Genomic DNA, 21,594 nt, shown 5'->3' with positions numbered 1-21,594 from the left:
TTCAGTATAAAGGCCTTGCAGTTAGTATGCTAGCTCCAACATTTTTTGCAGGAAAAATATGCTCAAAAACAGCTTGAGTGATGATAGCACTCCCTCCTCCACCCCTACCACATTTCCTGTCCTCTTTCTAAAGGTGGTTTTATTGTTATCTAAAAATAAAACAATTAAAAATAGTTTAAACTTAAATCTAAAATTAGAAATAATAACATTTTAAATGTACTTTAAATAAAAAGGCAACAAAATACAGTATCCTATACCTTGTTAAGCGCTGAGCTTCAGTTTAACATTTATTCATGTTGATGAAGGAAATGAATTACTAGGCTAAATACAAGGCTTTATAACATTATAAATGGAGGTAAAAGTCGGCTCAGCACATGGTTATGTTGTATATGTGTTTAGTGTGATTTGGTAAATGGAAAGGAATGAGTGGTAACCCCTCATTTACTCACCACAACAATCAAAAAGTGTTTAAGGTACATTATCTAGACCAGTCTATCTCCCCAAAACACACATAATAACTATGTTTTATGCATCATACTGGCTGTGTTTATAAACCAAAGACATGCAGCCAGAGAACCAGCACAGAAGGAGGGGGGGGGGGGGGGAAGCAGGAGAACATGTCAAAATAAAGAGCATGAGTTCAAAGAACTTATGAGATATAAGACAATATTGTTGCTGTTGTGACCCGACAATACTGATATACAGCCTGTCAGTGTGTTTAAAAAAAAACCACACTCTCTCACTCTCTCTCTTTCCCTCTGCACCATAGATGTGTCTTTGCGTGTGTGTGTGTGAGAAAGAGAGGGTGGGGGAGGACCCAGGGCGGGGCTGTCAATTGAGAAGTGCGTAGCTCTTTCCGGAACCCATGATTGAGCAATCCAGTTTGACCTTGTAAAGGTCACAACACTGGAGCCATGTTCAGAATATCAAAGCCATTTGTGTCAAATAACACAAATATCTAGGGGGCAAGCATCAGCTTGTGTAAGGTAATAAAAGTAATAAAATGCTAACAACAAGACAGTTTGCACAACTGGAGGTCCAACTCAAACTCAGAAGAAAAGCAGCTATTTTACAAGGTGGCGATTTTGTATGAATTTGATTTACAAAAACATGTGATTTTTAGGAAAGCAAAATGGTCCACCAGGGTCCAGACTGTGATCAAATGGTTTTTGTTAGAGGTTGCACTGGTGTGACCACAATGTTTCCCAAATGATAAGAGCTTCCATTTCTGTTGCATATGAAAAAAACATCAAATGCCAAACAAAATGAAAGCGTGCTTCTCGTTTGAGCTGTGCAGCGCTGCCAGTTTTTAAGCTCAGACCAATATTAGACAGCGCAGTGCAAGCTCAGAATAGGATTACTCGCGGGATGATCTTGTTCACGGGACACATTACGACACAGCAGTGGGAGATCCAATGAGAAACCGTTTGAATTTGCAAACCACAGAATTAATAACATCGCTGCAAGATCTAGTGAGAAGCATTCAAATTCAGTGCAGAATTCTCTGTTATAAACCCACAGATTATCAGATCAAACAGCACTAATGTGGAAACCAGGAGAAACATTGTGCCATGAATGAACAAGTTATAGAAGGCTTTCCAGTCCACAAATCACTAACACTCACCATGGATTTAATGTAATAACGCTAACTGTAACCATGGTATTGTGGCAGGAATAGTCTAATGTTTTTACATTATTCATTTTAGGGTTCGTACAACCTTTCACAAGTGAAATTCAAGCACTTTTAGGACTTTCAAGTGATTCCGTTCACACTTTTTCCAGCACTTCAAAGTTCCAGGCTAAATATTATTCAATTTAAATGTTATTTATATGTGATGATGACCAAAAATAAAAAAATAATTGGGATTTTAAATGTTATTGTTGGTAATTAGAAGTTAATTTTATCTGCATCTCAACTCCAGCTCAGTGCTTTACTGTCAAATGTGTATTTACGTAATATTATTAGCCATCTGTAGAACTTAGTGGTACCGGTGCTATTGCTCTCAAATGTTAGTCTGCAGCCCTGTCCACCCATAAACCTAACCATCAATGGAGCGTAAGCAGATCTTATGAAAATGTACGAATGATATTTTGTACGAATTAGCCACCAACTCGCCAAAATGGAAAATAGTTATGATAAATTTGTCAATTTAATATTTTAACTTAATGAGTACAAATATAGATAACTAAAAGCTAACAAGCACTAAAAGTCACAATATTCCAATTTTGATTTCATTGGGTCTTTAACCAAAAGGCTAAATTCTAGCGCCCATAGTCCACCTTTTTTCCCATCAAAGGAAACCAAATGGACCATAAGCGAGTGCCATACTGAAAACGACAAAGTCCACATTATTATCAAACCTTTTAGTGCTGTGCATAAGGCTGATAAACCCTAACCCAAGGACTCTAAGGATTGTAATTCTTATCAAATGGTACATCATGACTGGTACCTGCAGTTTATAATCTATCTCTGCCATTAGTAGAAAACTTGGCAGAATTGTGGCCACCTAGAGCGGAAACAGTCGTCATGCAACATGAGTGGGCAGACTAATCTTTCGTATAAGACGAAACCTGCATGGCGGTGTACATTTCGACTGGTTGATGCAGACACAAAGCATGTTTTTACCTGGGGGCGTACACATGATATGCCTTCAGAGTGCTACAGATAACATGATACATAAGGTAAAAGAGGTCACTGAGTACAAGAGACTGAAGGAGCATTAAGTATCTGTTATAACTTTCATAAAACCTTGATATGACCTTTAAGTGACGTTAAAGATGTATGCTTACATACATTATATGAAAAGAGCACTGAAATTATTAATGCTATATAAGCATATAACTTAAGCTGTTTTTGGGAAAGAAACACGCACTATAACATGGCATGGGATTCAGCAGTCAGATCACTCACAGGGTCTGCTGGTCCACAGAACTCCCGAAAGACTTTGGCCGCATCAGTAGCGTGGATCTCCAGGGCCATACAAGGACCAGAACAAAGTTCATCCACCATATTCTGCAACACAAGCAGTCAAGAGTTAACAATTCCCGTGGTCTACCTGCGGTGCCTGTACCAATGAAAGAGCTTATTATCTGAACAGACCTTGGGAAGACATTGGAGCAGATGGAGGACTCAAGTTACCAGTGTGCCTCTTAATAAATATATAAATTAAAGGATGTCAAAGCAAACAATTGTTGCTTTTGTTCTTGGAACAGGTTATTTGCAACAAGACTAGTTCTAATTCTTATTTAATCTGGTTTGATGAGTTGGCCTCCGTATTTTGTATGTATAAGTTTGTATAAGACCACTAAACAGCCCATGAGGCATTTTCACATCGTCTGATCTAGATGTCATGTCCACAATTGTATCTTTTTAGTTTTATATTTCAAAAATAATAATAAGCACTTTGTTCCATTTTTGCATGTCAAAGACGCAAAGCCTTTCAGATGAACCTATTAACAATGTACGGGTTACTTTTTGTGACTACATACAAACACATATTTCAAAATCAAACATTTATGAGATCTACAATAATAAAAGCAACATTTATAATAACTATATAGCCAATAAATTACCCTCATAAACCATTTATAACCAGCATGAGAAACTGTTGTACACTCTAAAAAATAAAGGTTTCAAAAAGGGGTTTCACAGAAAATATTGTTCTTTCATTTGAATAATATAAAGAGCCTTTTTCCACAATAAAGAACCTTTTGTACAATGGAAAGGTTCCTTGGATGCTAAAATTTATATATGAAACCATACATGCCAATAAAGAACCATTATTTTTAAATGTACGTTATCATTAAACAATGAAGATAGAGAAGCATCAAAGAGCTTCCCTATTTCACAAGAAATCTCCACTCAGTGTCAATGTAACCGCAATCTCTGCAACCCAATATGTGAAGTGCTGTTACAATGATATACAATGATAACATGGAATATATATTTGAGTATTTCAAAGGAATGCAAGGAGTATGATTCTAGTGGAGATAATGGTTTAGGTTACTCTAAAATTACTACCGAAGGCTGTGCCATGTATTACATAATAAGAGAATAAGTCATTAAGTGATGACATGTCAACATGGGGATGAATTTTGAGAAAAATCATTTTTTGCAATATTATAATTCACATTGTCTTAACATGTATAACTGATAAGATCACAATAAGATCAGCTGGGCATAAAATTCACTTTGTTCCAGCAGCCAGAGTAAGACAATGCATAACTTTATGTATTTTTGCAGAACAACATCAGTGGACGCCATAGTCTCAATTTGTCTACTTACACTAGGATAGCTCAAAAATAGTGGCACACTCTGTTTCATAGGCACTTTGCACCTGCAGCATGCAGTCTGTGTTTTGTAAATGTGAGGCAATCAATATGTTGATGAGACAGTTTTCATAGCAACAGACAAGGACCTGTACTCCAAAATAGCCACTGGCTTCAATGACCCGCAACCGAAAATGGCTTATTTTTGGTCTAAAAGACTTGTGTGCATGCTATCAAAATAAATTATTGCTTTTTGGCTGAAATACAAAGACTAGAAAGTGATTTATTGAAGCTAAATAGCAAACAGGAATGTGAAGGTTGTTCCTGTGAACCAAAATTCCACGTACTGTGACAACACACTGCCCAAAACAGTGAAACTGCCATGAGGCAAGCGATTGTCGGTGCCTTTCAGAGAGATTTTTCAGGAGACAGGTGTGCATGCAGTTACAATCAATGCTTTGGTGACTACGCCTTCTTCACTCAATGAATAATTAAACAACTGGAATCTCATTTGTGCTCAAAAAGGGAGCAGAACTGGACTTTTCAGACTGGACCCTTCAATTATCATAGAGTTTAAAATAAATAGTTAAATTGTATACTATATAGCAGCTATAACAAGCAAGTTTTTTTTAAATGTATTTGGTTCCACTTTATCTTATGTGTCTTCAAATACTATTGTGTATCAACACAATTAGTGCATAGTATCAAATTATTAATTTAAATGTTATTACAGAGTGTTTTAAGACGTTTAATATAAAGTGAGCCATGTATTCTTTAGAATCATAAATCATAGTAGAGAGAAGCAACATATACTTACAGTGTACTCGGCTACAACCCCTTTGTAAACCTCTAAAAACTCTTCAGCATTCGCTCGATCCATGTTGAACTGTGGAATAATGGAAAAACCAAGCCACAATTTGAATACTAAATAAAAACACTTAGAAGGTTTTTCATTTAGAATTATTACTTGTATAAATGAGCAAATATAGTCAAAATCAAGGAATAATATGAGATCTGCATTAATAAAAAAATATAATGTTTATTTTTACAAGCAAAATTGATGTATTAATCACAATTCTGACTATAATGGTGCATTTGAGTGGGTTATCCAACACATTGGAGATAAAATCTCCAGACCAACCATTCCAACACACCATTATCACTGTCTGATATTCTTTTTATTGACCACCAACTCAGCCATGGACATACATGCTTTCTAATAGTAACAAAACCGCCATTGATCCACTCTTGCCCAGGGGCATACTCTGTACACTATTTTCAGAAGGGTCATGTGACAAAGCTGTAGTCCTGTAATTGGTTAGCAGAGGACTCATTTGGAGATGTGGGAGGCTACTGATCTCATCACACAATGTAATGTCGATGACGGGGTCAGGTTACACCAAAGGGAAAACATAATTGTATTTGCCCTTGATTTATACAGAGATTCGTTTTTTCTTCGCCTACGTTTGCTATTAGTTTGATCATTTGTTCTTTTAAAGAGAGGCTGGTCTAATATCCAGAAAATGTGTATATCTTTCATTGCTGAAATTAACTGAACTATAATTTGGACATACTGTTTGAAATGATAGCTATTGTATGTAAGTTTGCATCTAAAGACTGAAATATAATTAACTAAAATACTAACCATTTGTAGGGCAGATATCTCAAATCCATTTTCTATGACTGACTTGAGAATCTTTCCTGTCAACGCTGGGAAAAAATAAGACAGTTTAAATGAAAGATGCTCATTGCAACTGCAATGAACACAATCTTACATTTTACAAAAATCTCTACATCATATATAACTGTTAATGTAAGAATAAACCATGCAAACACAGACTGATTTAATTTTTTTTTAAAACATTCTCCACATATTAGTATATAGCTTTATGGGGTATGAATGAATGAATTAAGGATTTTTTTCAGGCCCAACAGAATAAATAAATAAATAAAAAAAAGTTCAAATAAATGTAGACAATTTTTATTTATTTATTAATCTTACATTTAAAGGTCAAGTGTGTAATCCAAATAAGTGTATATTTAAAGATTGTAAAAATGACCATGTTCCCCTTTAAGGACACAGCAAAGTATAGTGCAGAGTATATTCGCATGCTATTGGAAACATAGATTACACTTCTAAGAGCAGAGTAATCATTAGAGAGAAGTCTAATGATTAAGGCTTTGAGATGCTAACACAAAGGTTTTAAGTTCAATACCAAGTAGCAGTAATCTAGGAACTCATGTGATCCTGCTCTTTCGACTATGCGCCCTTGCTCTAGGGTGACTGTCCCTGCAGTTAAAGAACTATATGTTGCATTGGCCACATGTGTTAAGTGACAAGTAAGACTTTCAACCTTCTGTTTAACCTGATCATGCTGCGTTAGAGGCCAAAAACAGTTCACAAGATCATGAAGGTGTGACTTCCAAGGAGAGACTTTGATCTCAATATCACGAGAGCGAATCTCCAGGTCCTCTCCTTTGGACTGAGTGCTGAAAGATTATATTAATAAAAAACACAGCGGGGTATTTATACATTAGAACTGATTTAGGGGGTTGTGGTTTCAATTTTAGTACAGCACAAGTTTTTACTGTATGGTTTAAAGGCTAATACCAATCATTCAGCGCATATAACATGTTTAGGGGAATATATATATATATATATATATATATATATAAAGAAAAAAATTATATTCATGTTGAATTTGTTTCACAGTGCAGTCAGATATGTTCATGGCTGTCCTTGACACAAAGCAATTACATTTGCTGTTTTTTTCTCATATTTTTAAAGGTGGGGTATGTGATTCTCTTTTTTGACCATTTTTTTAAAATAACTTGAAATCCTATTCCTAACCAACTTACAGCCACTGAGTTAGAAGCTCTGAAATGAAAATTAAGCAATTTAATCATCTGTGGAACGGGCAGGTCTCGAAAAACTCCAGCCAATAATTTCCAAGACCACCTGGAATCACTTGACAGTAAGTTCGTCAATCAAACGGTTGTACCATACCCCCCTCCCCCTAGCGCGCGTGACCCCCTTCGTGCGCATTATCAAAGCTCGTGATGCATGCGCATCTCGTCAGTAAAGCCGGTTCCATGATTAGTAGTAAATCGGCATTACAATCTCTAGCGCATCTGAGTTTTCTCTCGTGCATGATTGAGCGTCCATGTTCTTCGAATGGGTGGAGTCAGGGCCAGCGTTGGAGGAAAGAAGGTAGGACCATTTGAATTGTGTATTTTCAAAATCTGCCGGTCGTTTTCCAAATCACATACCCCACCTTTAAGAGAAAGGGCAAATACTGCAAAGCACAAATCAAATGTGATTTCAATCTTATTTCAATAGCAGAAAAGGGCAAGGATCCATTTATTATTTCCATATTTAAAATTTTCTAAGAAATAAGAGTGAAATGATAATATGCCGTTGACAGAGCATAAACAGATTACTTCCCTATGCACAGTAGTAACCGCCCCGGAGAATTTTCTTTTGTCACATAAATGACATCTTCACACTTCCCCAACCCTCCCTTGGCACCACTGGTGACCCTAAAGGTTCCAATTCTGATAGCAGCTTCCAGACACAATCAGCCCTGTTGCAAGGCAATGGTATCAGTGCTGCCTGGCAACACATTTGTCTATTCCAGTCATGAGCCAGTTCAAAACAAATCAAACTCCTTTACTATTGGTTGAGATTTTTCAGTTAAAAAAATATGGATTAATTGGATGACATCTACAAATGCTATAACTTAAACGCTTGCATTGTTAAAGTGACTTTTTACCGGCTAATAGTTTTGAAAGGAAGTCGAATGTGTTTGAAGGTCTGATATCAATAAGCATTTGTCTCTGCTTTCAGCTACTATTAACTTTAGTGTTATAGACCTTATGCACCAGAGAAACGAGGACGCCGCCATCTTTAGAGTATTGTCTTTGAACTTCCGTTTTTGCAGTCGCTCTGTATATTTCTATGGCATCGCTGCCCAGGAGTAATTAGCTGGTGAAGTTGATTTACTTATTGTAGAGTTAACGAAAGTTATCATGAGCATTGTAATGTTTATCATAAGCATTGTAAAGCATATGTCTTAACAAATGGACCTTGGAAATATTTTAAACGAGCCGTTCAATCATAACTACGCAAGATCGCTGTGAAAATACAGACCGGAAGTCAAAAGACAACGAGCTCAGCGCTGAAAAGGGGCGTGGCTACATAAGGTCTATAGACTTTGGACCATATGGCGTGAATCTCAGAATACATTAATGAAGGATGCCCAAAGTTTAAGCCATTTCACTGTGAAGTAGCATGACCTTGATGACAACATTAACCATCTAGATAAACTCACTTCACACTGCATACTAGGTTAATCATTGTATTCTATTAAAAGAACAGAGAAAGTGCTAAAAATGCACAACAACTCTGTGATATGACCCTAACCCTGGACAATAGGTTTGAGTAAATCATTACCTATTTATTATAGCATGCTGTTTGGTCGAGTATATGCCAAGCACAGACAATTCAGAGAATTATGACCTTTACCCTACCTAAAGCTACAGTATGCACTGTCACTACGCATACTATATAATATAACAAACCAAGGTCACACATGGCATAATTAGCACATTTTCCACAGTATACACTACAGTTCAAAAGTTTAGGCTCATTATTTTTTTTTAAAGAAATTAATCTCTTTTATTCAGCAAGGATGCATTAAATTTATCAAAAGTGATGGTAAATACACTTATAATATTAAAAATTCTATTTCACATAAATGCTGTTCTTTTGAACTTTCACTTTCACAGAAAATGAAAAATGTTTTCTACAAAAATATTTTTCTATAATAATAAGACATGCCTCTTGCATCTTAGAACAATTTCTGAAGGATCAAGTGACACTGAATACATTACATTTTAAAATATATTACAATCACAAACATTGCGAATGTTTTTACTTTGTAGCAGTGCCGCTGAATGAATGATTCCGCTGAGTGCCTACCCCTAAAATGAATAGGGGTTTATACTGGCGGGCCCAATACAACATTCCAGGTTGTTCCTGTTGAGGATGCGATGCCAGCTACCCAGGCTATATTCATGGCGAGAAAAAAAGTGAAATATATATAAAAAGTAAAAAAAACAACCAAAAAACTATATATATATAGATAAACTTTAAAAAAAATTTGGTCTTTTCATAAGTCAACTGAAAAGTATAGAGTCCTAACCGTGAAGGTTCTTCACCCATTATCAAAAACGTATGGGTTAGTCTGGAGTGGTCTATTCGACAGTGAGTATAGATAACAGGGTCACACCAATTTTCTAAATGGACACGCCGTTTTCCACAGGGCTGATTTTTGTAAAGTTTGTTTCAGTTACACTGCTCCCATTCAGCTTGCCATTTTTTGAGGATTAAAGTGTTTATAATAGGTTTGAGGTCTAAAGGTGGAGACGAGAAATGGAAAGCATAGAATCACACAATCTAATCTTACACCGTAACATTGCACAGTAACTATGACATTGCACAGGGTATAGTTTTAAGTTAAAATCAGTGCGTAACTACAGTTTAGGGATGAGAACAACATGATATTGTAGTCTATAATTCAAAAGTAATGTTACAACACAGAGTGAACCAAGCCACATGACTATGCTGAAAAAATTAACAGAGCAGTTGCCGCATAAGCTGTCTAATTACAGTCATGTAGCGGCTCTCTCGGCAAGGACTTTCATTACTGGCTATTTTTATTTACTCCTTTTGCAAACCTGGTGGGCTCCAAATCTCCAATCAAAAGGTAATCAAGGCTGCAATCCTCTTTAAATCAGTGGTTGCCAGCACTTTTGATGGAGTTCTTGAGAACAAACACACTGCAGGAGGTTGGTAGCTGGAATACGAGTGTGGGTGTGCAATTGGTTGGACAATTTGGTGACTAACAGATAGTTGTCACAATGCTAGGCGAAATGAAGTTGAGCAAAAGCTACAAAAGTGCCCATAAGACATTTCTTACCATTTTGAACGTTATCTTGATGGGACTGTGAGATTCACAATCTGAAAAGAACATTTCAATAATGAGACAAATTATAAGTGAATGATTGAAACCCCTAAAATCGACAGATAAAGTGCGTCAAAACTGTTTGAGATCTTGAAGCACGTATCTTTTTGTGTTCATGACTGATTGGGTCTGTTGTTGGGGTTCTGTTGTGTGTGTGTGTGCTTGTGTGTGTGATTGTGTAACATTCCCTCCAGGTTACTCAGCCCAAAGCAATGTACAAAATCAACTTGGGGCCTGCTTAGCCCATGGCCACTATGTGAAATATCTACCTCAGCCCTATCGAGAGGATTTGAGATTTCACAGGTCAGTGCCCTGGCGGCATGCTCCATGAACAGGGATCAGGAGATGGATTTGAACAAATCCGGAGCGAAGGCTTGGTTAAGAGTACGAACTGGCTTTGGGGATTTTATACTCATCAACGTATAACAAGCAAAATAACAGTAGCCCAGGAGGGCATGAAGACAGTTTTATAAGCAGAAGAGAATCACGAAAGGACTCTGAAGTAACACCCTCACTAGCAGAACTGCTCCTTTCATTCATAAGAACTGAGTTTGCACTTCCACCAAATCAACCACTTTTGTTTCACTTTGAAAAGAATAATTTTTTGGAGAAGAAATGAAAAATGAAATTGTTGTTTTTAAAATCTAGCACTGGTCTGGGTGGAGGCCTGTTTCACATCGCACAGATAACTGCAAAAGCATAAAATAAAACCTTAAATTATACAATGGTTATCAGAATGGTTGTGATCTAATTTTTGTGAGGTCTTTTCAAAAGTCCAACTTACAACTAAATAGTAATTAATCTACTTCAAACAGAACACAAAATTCAAAAGGCAAAATATAAACAGTCTGGATTCAGTCAGATTTCAGTTCAGATTTACTGAACAGGAAGTGTTGTTTGAATGTCTGTCACTGTGTACCTTCGGATCAAACCTGACAGATGTCTTTTTCCAACAATGGGCGAGTAATTTCCTCTCTAGCAGTAGGTTTCATAAAAGCTTAGGCTTATAGTGCACCATTCAGAATTCAACATGTTTATGAATTCAGCATGTCTATACCAGTGTATGAACTTGTTTTACCTATTTATTGAAAAGATCTTTAAAAAAAATATTTACTCACAAATTAGCTGTGACTATGGCTTCTGAGCAAGTTCGGCACTCTACAAGAGCATTGTTCCCAGATGGAAAATAGGTTTAGTTTAAAAATTCAAATGGCAAAATATAGTACACAATGTACAAAGAAAAAACATTTCCAGTTTTAAAATACTAATATATATATATATTATCTCACAAAAGTGAGTACACCCCTCACATTTCAGCAAACATTTTAGTTTTAGTTTTTCAGGACACAGTTTTGACTTGTCCACTTAAGGTGTACTCACTTTTGTTGCAAGCTATTTAGACAATAATGGCTTTATGTTGAGTTATTTTGAGAGGACAGTAAATATATACAGGTCCTTCTCAAAAAATTAGCATATTGTGATAAAGTTCATTATTTTCCATAATGTAATGATAAAAATTAAACTTTCATATATTTTAGATTCATTGCACACCAACTGAAATATTTCAGGTCTTTTATTGTTTTAATACTGATGATTTTGGCATACAGCTCATGAAAACCCAAAATTCCTGTCTCAAAAAATGTGCATATTTCATCCGACCAATAAAAGAAGTGTTTTTAATACAAAAAAAAAGTCAACCTTCAAATAATTATGTTCAGTTATGCACTCAATAGTCAATACTTGGTCGGGAATCCTTTTGCAGAAATGACTGCTTCAATGCGGCGTGGCATGGAGGCAATCAGCCTGTGGCACTGCTGAGGTGTTATGGAGGCCCAGGATGCTTCGATAGCGGCCTTAAGCTCATCCAGAGTGTTGGGTCTTGCGTCTCTCAACTTTCTCTTCACAATATCCCACAGATTCTCTATGGGGTTCAGGTCAGGAGAGTTGGCAGGCCAATTGAGCACAGTAATACCATGGTCAGTAAACCATTTACCAGTGGTTTGGGCACTGTGAGCAGGTGCCAGGTCGTGCTGAAAAATGAAATCTTCATCTCCATAAAGCTTTTCAGCAGATGGAAGCATGAAGTGCTCCAAAATCTCCTGATAGCTAGCTGCATTGACCCTGCCCTTGATAAAACACAGTGGACCAACACCAGCAGTTGACATGGCACCCCAGACCATCACTGACTGTGGGTACTTGACACTGGACTTCAGGCATTTTGGCATTTCCTTCTCCCGAGTCTTCCTCCAGACTCTGGCACCTTGATTTCCGAATGACATGCAAAACTGAGCAACAGTCCAGTGCTGCTTCTCTGTAGCCCAGGTCAGGCGCTTCTGCCGCTGTTTCTGGTTCAAAAGTGGCTTGACCTGGGGAATGCGGCACCTGTAGCCCATTTCCTGCACACGCCTGTGCACGGTGGCTCTGGATGTTTCTACTCCAGACTCAGTCCACTGCTTCCGCAGGTCCCCCAAGGTCTGGAATCGGTCCTTCTCCACAATCTTCCTCAGGGTCCGGTCACCTCTTCTCGTTGTGCAGCGTTTTTTGCCACACTTTTTCCTTCCCACAGCCTTCCCACTGAGGTGCCTTGATACAGCACTCTGGGAACAGCCTATTTGTTCAGAAATTTCTTTCTGTGTCTTACCCTCTTGCTTGAGGGTGTCAATGATGGCCTTCTGGACAGCAGTCAGGTCGCCAGTCTTACCCATGATTGTGGTTTTGAGTAATGAAACAGGCTGGGAGTTTTTAAAAGCCTCAAGAATCTTTTGCAGGTGTTTAGAGGTAATTAGTTGATTCAGATGATTAGGTTAATAGCTTGTTTAGAGACCCTTTTCATGATATGCTAATTTTTTGAGACAGGAATTTTGGGTTTTCATGAGCTGTATGCCTAAATCATCAGTATTAAAACAATAAAAGACCTGAAATATTTCAGTTGGTGTGCAATGAATCTAAAATATATGAAAGTTTAATTTTTATCATTACATTATGGAAAATAATGAACTTTATCACAATATGCTAATTTTTTGAGAAGGACCTGTATACTGCTATTCAAGCAGCACATTGACTACTCTAAAATATATCCAAGTTTAATTTCTATAGTATTGTCCCTTGATTTGAAACACTAAAAGGTTTGCTGAAATGTGAGGGGTATACTCACTTTTGTGAGATACTGTATATGTATATATATGTATATGTTTTAACATCTACTCTCGTGTAATGGAAATCATGAAGATCTGGATACGTCCAGTGACTGCGGTGAATAGTGCTGCTGGCAACAAGGGAAAGACCTTGGGACAGCCTGGAGAGACAGCTGACAGGAGGAAAGAGACCCCAATGGGCTGGTAAGGGTTAGTTACCCTTGCCGGCAGTCTCCAGCTCTGTGTTTACAGGATGCTGGAGACACCCGCCCAAGGCTTCTGAGAAATTAAAGAGGAAAATACCCCTAGAGTCTGCGAGAGCGGGGGCAGAAGATGACTCAATGTTGGACAACATGGTTAACGAATTTGGAATGGAAACGGATATGAGTATGGAGAGTAATTCACAAAAGACTAGTTCAGGTTCTCAGGTTCTCTCTGGCTGGAGCAAGGCGACAACAGTCAGGGGTTTGAACATTCATCAAGGGAAAATGAAATGCTAGAGAGAGAAGGGACAAGGGCCTCGCTTTGATCAGTACTTCTTACGAAGTCAGTCAAGTCAGTCGAATGAAATCCAGCGACAGGAAGCAAACCACAGTTCGCAGGATATCAGCACACCTGTCATAGAGGAGAGGAGGGTTTGCACAGTTTGTGATGAACACATTGATACTTGTGAACCCGGTCAGACTAACCAGCAAAAGAGAGAAAAGAACCTCAACAGGCATAGGCCTGGAGTTAGATGGCCAAGAGCTTGTGAGAAAACTGCATGGGACACGGTAAACACAGATCTATGCTTTGCATTGGAAAGATTAACTGGTACAGTTGAAAAGAAGCTGGATAAATTTGGGGACATAATTTACGCATATGGAAGTGAGAGGTTTGGTGTGGAAAAAAGGAAGGAAAAAGTACAAACTACTCCTGGAATGTCTAGACGGCAGCAGAAAATTGAAGGGTTAGTTAGAGAAAGGAGGCAGCTGAGGAAGCAATGGAAAAGAGCAGAACAATGTCAGAAGGAGGGACTCAATCTCTTACAAAGGGCCATAAAAGATAAGCTTGCAACATTACGCAGAGCTGAGCGCCTACGGAAACGCTACAAAAAGAAGGAGCGTGCGAGGGCTAATTTCCTATAAAGACCCATTCAAATTCGTAAAGAAGTCATTCACCAGTGAGAAGAATGGCACTTTAAAAGCATCTAGGGTTGAGCTAGAGAGATATTTGGAGGAGACAAATACAGAAGCAAAAAGGCATGAGCCTATGTCAATTCCGTCAGACATCCCACCTATCAATCCACCAGAATACCAAATGGAGGTCTGTGCACCTAAGTGGAAAGAGATAGAGCAGGTTGTGAGAAAAGCAAGGGCTTAATCACCTCCAGGGCCTAATGGAGTTCCGTACAGAGTGTACAAGAGTGCTTCAGGAGTTCTACGAATTCTGTGGAAATTGATAAAAGTGGCATGGGCAAAGCAGGTTGTACCTAGAGAAAAAGATGCTACAAGCATCAGTCAGTTTCGTCCTATTTCACTATTAAACGTTGAAGTTAATTTTTTCTTCAGCATTATTGCTCAGAGATTGTCAACCTACCTATTAAAGAATGGCTTCATTGACACTTCAGTTCAAAAAGCGGGCATTCCAGGGTTCTCAGAATGCTTAGAACACATCAATGTTATCTGGAAACGAATTCAATCAGCTAAAAAGGAGAGGAAGGAGCTCCATTTGACATTCCTGGATTTGGCTAATGCATATGGTTCAGTGCCACATGAGCTTCTTTGGGCAGCATTTGATTTTTTCAGGGTACCGATGTCAATAACATATTTAGTGAAAGCCTATTTTGGAGATTTGCAATTTAGTTTCTCAACTCCAGAATTCAGCACTACATGGCAATGCTTAGAGGTTGGAATAATGGCAGGATGCACAATTTCTCCACTGGCTTTTACCATGGCAATGGAAGTAATCATTAGGGCATCAAAATGGGTAGTAGGAGGAGAGCGCTTGGCTTCTGGGATGCGACTACCACCAATCAGAGCATACATGGATGACATGACAACCATGACTACAACAGTAGCCTGCACTAATCGGTTATTGGGTAAGTTAACCAATAACATTGAATGGGCACGAATGCAATTTAAGCCCTCTAAATCAAGGAGCATCTCGTTAATTAAAGGCAAGGTGGTAGATAAAACATTTTTCATTAATGGTGAGGCAATACCAACAGTTTCTGAGAAGCCTGTGAAGAGTCTTGGGAGATGGTAAGATGGGGATCTAAAGGACACAGTTCGAGTGGGAGAAGTTAGACGACAAGCAATGGAAGGGTTGAAGAGCATAAACAGCTGCGCTCTACCAGGGAAACTAAAACGCTGGTGCTTTCAGTTTGGTCTACTGCCGAGGTTGCTGTGGCCACTGACTGTGTATGAGGTTTCTTTGACAACAGTGGATAAGCTTGAAGCGTTAATAAGTTCATATATCAGGAAATGGTTGGGAGTTCCACGCTGCCTCAGCAGAGTGGGACTTTATAGTAAAGGAATATTGCAGCTGCCAGTCTCTCCTTTAACCGAGGAGTTTAAGTGCGCCAAGGTCAGACTGGAAATGACCTTAGTAGAGTCACGTGACAAATGTGTAAGGGAGGTAGCACCTATGTTAAAAAACTGGTAGAAAGTGGTCAGCAAAGAAATCTGTGGAAGAGGCAAAAGCTGCCCTTCAAATTGGTGATATCGTGGGGCAGGTACAGCATGGAAGATGGGGTTTTGGGCTCAGTTTAGCTCCTCCTAAATGGAACAAGGCAGCCCCAGCTCAAAGGAGGAAGCTCGTAGTCAACGAGGTGCAAAAGCAGGAGGAGAGGATGAGGTGTATAAAGGCCATTTCCCAGGCCAAGTAGGGAGAGTGGATGAGATGGGAGAGTGTGGAACAACGCAAGATGGACTGGCAAGACCTTTGGTCAATGGAATAGAGTAGGATCAGTTTCCTTATCAGGTCAACATATGATGTTCTCCCATCACCACAGAACCTAAATCTCTGGGTAGGAGAGGATCCCTCTTGTCCTTTGTGTTCATCACCTGCCACATTAAGGCACACTTTGACAGGATGTAAGGTGGCTCTTAGCCAAGGTCGGTTTACTTGTCGCCATGACCAAGTACTCCGATGTTTGGCTTTAGCATTGGAAGACAAGCGTAACATAATCCAATAAGTTGCCACCTGTTCTAGCAAAACATTAAACACAGAAGACAATATTCCTCCGCCCAGGCGAGCAACCACCAAGAAAAGGTGTTAAAACCAATTCTCGCTCAGGACAACTGGAAGCTGCTAGGAATTGGAAAAAGCTGGTTGATCAACTGCTTATTTTTCCACCTGAGATTGCCACCACTAACCTCCGACCAGATATTATTGTGTGGTCTGGATCAGCACGCATTGTTCAACTGATAGAGTTAAAAGTGCCATGGGAGGATGCTGTAGATGAGGCATATGAGAGGAAGAAACTGCGGTATGCTCAGCTGGCCACTGAAGCAAAACAGCGAGGATGGAGAGTCCGGGTTTATCCAGTCGAAGTGGGTTGTCGAGGATTTGTGGCACACTCCGCAACCCGGTTCCTCAGAGACGTCGGATTCAGTGGCCAAGAGTTGTGTTGCACGGGAAAGAACTTATCTGAAGCAGCAGAGAGGAGCAGCAACTGGCTTTAACGCTTTAACGTCCGCAGTGGGGCTCGACAGCCTTAGTCAAACGGGTTGGCGCGTATGGTCGGGTTGTGGAGAGGTTGTGAGAGATTGTGGTTAGGTCAAAGGAGCAGCCTCAGCAGTAGGAGGGATGTAAAGGTCAGTAAGCTGCGCTGACTTGAGTGGGGGACGGAGGGGGGTGACTCTGGGACGCCAGAGTCACTGTCGAGCCCTCTTGAGGTGTCGTGGGCTAGTCGACGAAACACTGAGGACAGAAGGTGCCCACTTGAAGACCCTAGAGATGTACCCTACTCTGCTCAATCCAGACGGTTGTCATGAGGGGACCGCACTGTGGTTGCAGCCGTTGTGTGTACAAATACACTGCAGCTATTAACACCAGACAGAAGGAGATTCACATCACCATTTGGAAAGAAGCGTAAATGGATGGAGAAGCACAGGTTACTGTAAACCTACATCTTAGTTGGTGCTTATCTTGGCAAAAGCCGAGTACAAATCAGCATGAAGTTTTAACATCTACTCTCGTGTAATGGAAATCGTATATATATATTATATATAAATACTTGGACCAGCATTTAGGAGAAAATAGCCTAAGTAAGTATCTGGGACAGGAATGATGGGGTATGACATCGGCATATTCTTCTAATGATAATGTGCACTTATAAACAGAGATGGGTTAATAATACACTACAAACAGCACATTACAAATAGCAAATATTTAACTACACTTTATCTCATCTATAATAGGACATTTCAAAGATAACTGATTAGACATGATATTGTCAGTGTCTGTGTGTGGGTTTACCCTCTGAGATGGCATGCGGTTTGATGATACAGCAGGTGCAGTCTGAGTACTTGGCTGTGTTGGAGGGACCGTGACCAGCAGTGGAGGGGAAGAAGAACTCCAGCTCCTAACAGACAAAAATAGGTATAATTAAAAACACAACCAATCATTTACTTTGACTTTATTAGTATTTTACTGGAATAATTTGATCAAGAAAAGACTTGATTAATTGCTTTTGACTATTGCTTTTTTGTTACCCGTGCAGCAGATGCCAATGAGTCTGAACCATGTCCTGCATTTTTAGTGCCATCAGTACCAAACTGGGCTCTTAGACTATGCGCTGCATCTTTCTGTGCCACACCAGAATCAGTCGGGCCCAGAACTTTTCTCCAGGTCGACACTGCCTCATCCCCCATCAGCTCCATAGCAATCACGGGACCAGAGCTTACAAACTGCACCAGATTACTGTTGTTGAAGAAGAAGCTACTTTATGCTTGGTGTTTCTGAGTGTATTTGTGGTAAAAACACGCAAAGTCATGTCAAAGTCACTGTGACAATCTCAATGTTGGTGGTTCAGGAGTCAGAGTCTCCTTCAAAACCAGTCCTTACATATAAGTCAATCATTGACTCAGGAAAGACTCACTTGAAAAAAGACTTTGACTGATGTTCCATGTAAAAGTCCGCTGCCTGCTTCCTGTAAGAAAGCCATAAAAGTACACAGAGTTAATAAGTGATCTCCAAACCCTACCATCTCTCAGCTGACTCCTATAGTGAAATTGAGCTTTATGTATGAAACTAAGGAGCAAAAAGTGTGCATTTCATCTTAATACTGTTTTTTAGAATTATGTCATACATTAATCTGATGACACGTCAATTAGTGTGAGAAATATGACTATGTAACAACTTGCACATCTTCATACTCTGACAAGGACTGTCTCTGTCAATGAACAGCTGTTTGCTACTTTGAGGAAAGGTTATAGCAGCAAAACCTGGCCAGGCTAAAACAACATGGTCTATCAGAGAAACTCTCAGTCAGCAAATTTCAAGAGGAAAAGGAAAGATTAAAGATCAGCATTTTCCATTCTCCAAAAAATGTAGTACTAAACCACATGTATAGTGACATACAGACAAAAACATATACTTTGAATTCACTGTAGTTTTGGATCATATTTTATCCCAAATACAAAAACATAAATATAAAACTGTCAAATGTTTTAGTGCTGATGGGGTGTCTACAAATGTACAATACCAGTTTTGTCATTTCAGGGATCTAAAAGACCTGAAAATGTTATTCCCTCTCATACAATCAGGCTGTCGTAGCTTTAAAACAGCAAATAAGCTATTATGGTTATCTGACTTCCCTTTAATACTGTTGTTTAGTGTTGCAGTTTGGACCCGTGTTGTTAGAACTAAAACTAAACTATAACTAAAATTAATAAACTAATAAAAACTAAATAATAATAAACTTAAACTTATAATTTTTTAAAATAAAAGACTCTGTAATTATAATGAAACTGAAATAAAATATAAATATTAGATAAAAAAAAACCTAAACTTAAACTTTAAGCACTAAAAAAAGCACTTAAATGACTAAAAATGAAAAATAAATTAAAGCGATATAGAAATATTTAAAAAGAGTTAATAAAACTAACAAAGGCACATAACAAAATTGCTAAAACAAACTAAAATTAAAAAATGTGTTTGAGCCTAATTAACGTGTTTGGTACTATATCATTGCATTTACATACTTTGTTATGTTTACAAAGCAAATGCATTAAAAAGTATTACTTATGTACAGTGTTTATAACATTATAATATTCCTAATAGATTTTAATGTTGGAGGAATAATAATGCATTTAGCTGATTTTAACCATGGTTGAAGTTAACTTTGCACAGCTCATTCTGGTTTGTGTCCTTTATTACCTATTTTTGTAGTTATGAACACACAAGCTCAAAAATCAATTTAAAGCCATTTTACAGTGAAATCACCAGAAATGTCCTCAGATTTACTCGTAACGACTCCTCTAATCTGAAGGGCGAATCCAGTAGAGCAATCTGGGCTGATTTGCTCAAGGGCACAATTTTACTTGAAGACAATTGTGATTCAGTAACTCCCCGGTTCTTGGGTCATTTCTCCCTGTGACTGAACACACAGTCTTTGTGCTGGCAGCCCAGACCTGTAACTTTTATTTTAACAGTGCCCAAACTACCACCACTTTTAAAATCATAAACTGATCTTAACAAAACAGGCCAAAGAAATCATGCCAGCAGCTTTAAACACTGTTCCTTTTTTCTTACGCTCTCCCTTCTTACAACCTCATTTAATAATTACTGCATTGTGCTGTGAATATAATCCACTCCTGGTACTGTGCAAAGGCAGCCACTAATGAAATACCCTGCTCTTTGCAAGTCTTACATAGTACATTGCTTCAGAATATAGAACACAGAGTGTGCAAAAATTGTATCTTTCATTCTTGACCTCATCTGTCAATGCTAAAAACAGTCAGGTGCTCAGAGAAGAACAAGTGTATGTCTTTGCCAGGTTAATGTATAGAGCAAGCAGTGCATTATTTTTTTTTGCAGAGATATACTTTTTAACTGAACATGTGACTTTGGCAAATCCACCCATCACCATTTCTCAGAATTCACTCTTGGGTTACTTTAAAACTGAAACACCTCATTAGAATAATTAGTCTTAAACTGCTTTGAGCACGAATCCTTTTCTTTGGACCTATTTGTAGGGTAAAATTTAGCTAAAGGACTGCTGCCAATATCATCATTCTTAAAGTCTACATAAATTAAACATAAATTACTTACAATGTAAGCTTGGTCATTTTGGCTTTGGTGACGATAAGGTTGGCATCATAAATCATCTGAATAATGTCGCCAATTTTAGTGACAGCGTCTGGCTTAATCATAGCCAAAGTCCTGAAGAAGACACAAAACAGATATATTACCATAGTATAAAAATATTGTACCCAAGTAGAAAGCAAAACAGAAAGTAAGATATGTGCCATAATTGAACCAAAGTAGAAACAGCCTGGATATATTACATTTTGGAACCCTAATTTAATACTTTGTAGCACAGCCTATGTTTGGAGATTTATTGAGAGGAAAGTTTTTAAGAAATATATAAAATGCAAGGCAATGATACCAGTGTTTTTGCCCAGTACAATAATTAAACACAGCTACACATATAGGCATATCTGAGACAAAGACACCACATTCATATTGCAGCTATTCAGCACCATGAACATTTAGCTCTTGTTAATATTTGATTAAAGAGCTTAAACAATGAAAGTAAAACAGCAAATATCTTCAATCTCAAAGCAACAATTGCAGCTTTCAGACTTCTTAAAGGCTGGTTGATAAATATTAATGAGTCACTGAAAAATCAATTGAGGTTTTCATCAAATGAATCATAACATCTAGTTAAAATTTGATACAGAGTTTAAATAATTTCTTTAAAAAGGAAATCTTGAATCTTTTAAAATTTACCCTAAGCATTAGATAAAGTTGCTGTCACAGTACTATATATGATGGTCTGGCTAAACAACAGCAGTCAATTGAGTCTGTTGAAGTTTACTTTGAAGATTGCATAATATACTGCCTTGAGTCTATCCCTCTGTGATATTTCACAAATTTATATTCATGGCACACCACTATGAATCTCACAGGAGAGAAAGACCATAGTGGGAAATAGTGTGAATGTGAGTGATTTA

The 21,594-nt window shown here is 38.2% G+C and overlaps 1 protein-coding gene across 3 annotated transcripts in view; it reads right to left on the bottom strand.

The window, feature by feature from the left end:
• nme7 (NME/NM23 family member 7) overlaps positions 1 to 21,594 on the bottom strand; it is a 39,983-nt gene that overhangs the window by 11,310 nt on the left and 7,079 nt on the right. For all 3 annotated transcript variants that reach the window (XM_077198839.1, XM_077198840.1, XM_077198841.1), the window contains exons 4-10: positions 20,690 to 20,800; positions 18,516 to 18,566; positions 18,130 to 18,337; positions 17,894 to 17,999; positions 5,915 to 5,979; positions 5,087 to 5,155; positions 2,912 to 3,013 (exon numbers count right to left, since the gene is read on the bottom strand). In XM_077198839.1, the coding sequence (XP_077054954.1) occupies positions 2,912 to 3,013; positions 5,087 to 5,155; positions 5,915 to 5,979; positions 17,894 to 17,999; positions 18,130 to 18,337; positions 18,516 to 18,566; positions 20,690 to 20,800 (712 nt within the window). The remainder of the gene's footprint in view (positions 1 to 2,911; positions 3,014 to 5,086; positions 5,156 to 5,914; positions 5,980 to 17,893; positions 18,000 to 18,129; positions 18,338 to 18,515; positions 18,567 to 20,689; positions 20,801 to 21,594) is intronic.

The sequence above is a fragment of the Siphateles boraxobius genome, unplaced genomic scaffold (assembly GCF_051911475.1).
Source record: "Siphateles boraxobius isolate OS27281-9 unplaced genomic scaffold, OSU_SipBor_1 41, whole genome shotgun sequence".
NCBI lineage: Eukaryota > Metazoa > Chordata > Actinopteri > Cypriniformes > Leuciscidae > Siphateles > Siphateles boraxobius.
Note: the sequence above shows the minus strand (reverse complement) of the source record. Positions and strands in the feature narration are given on the sequence as shown.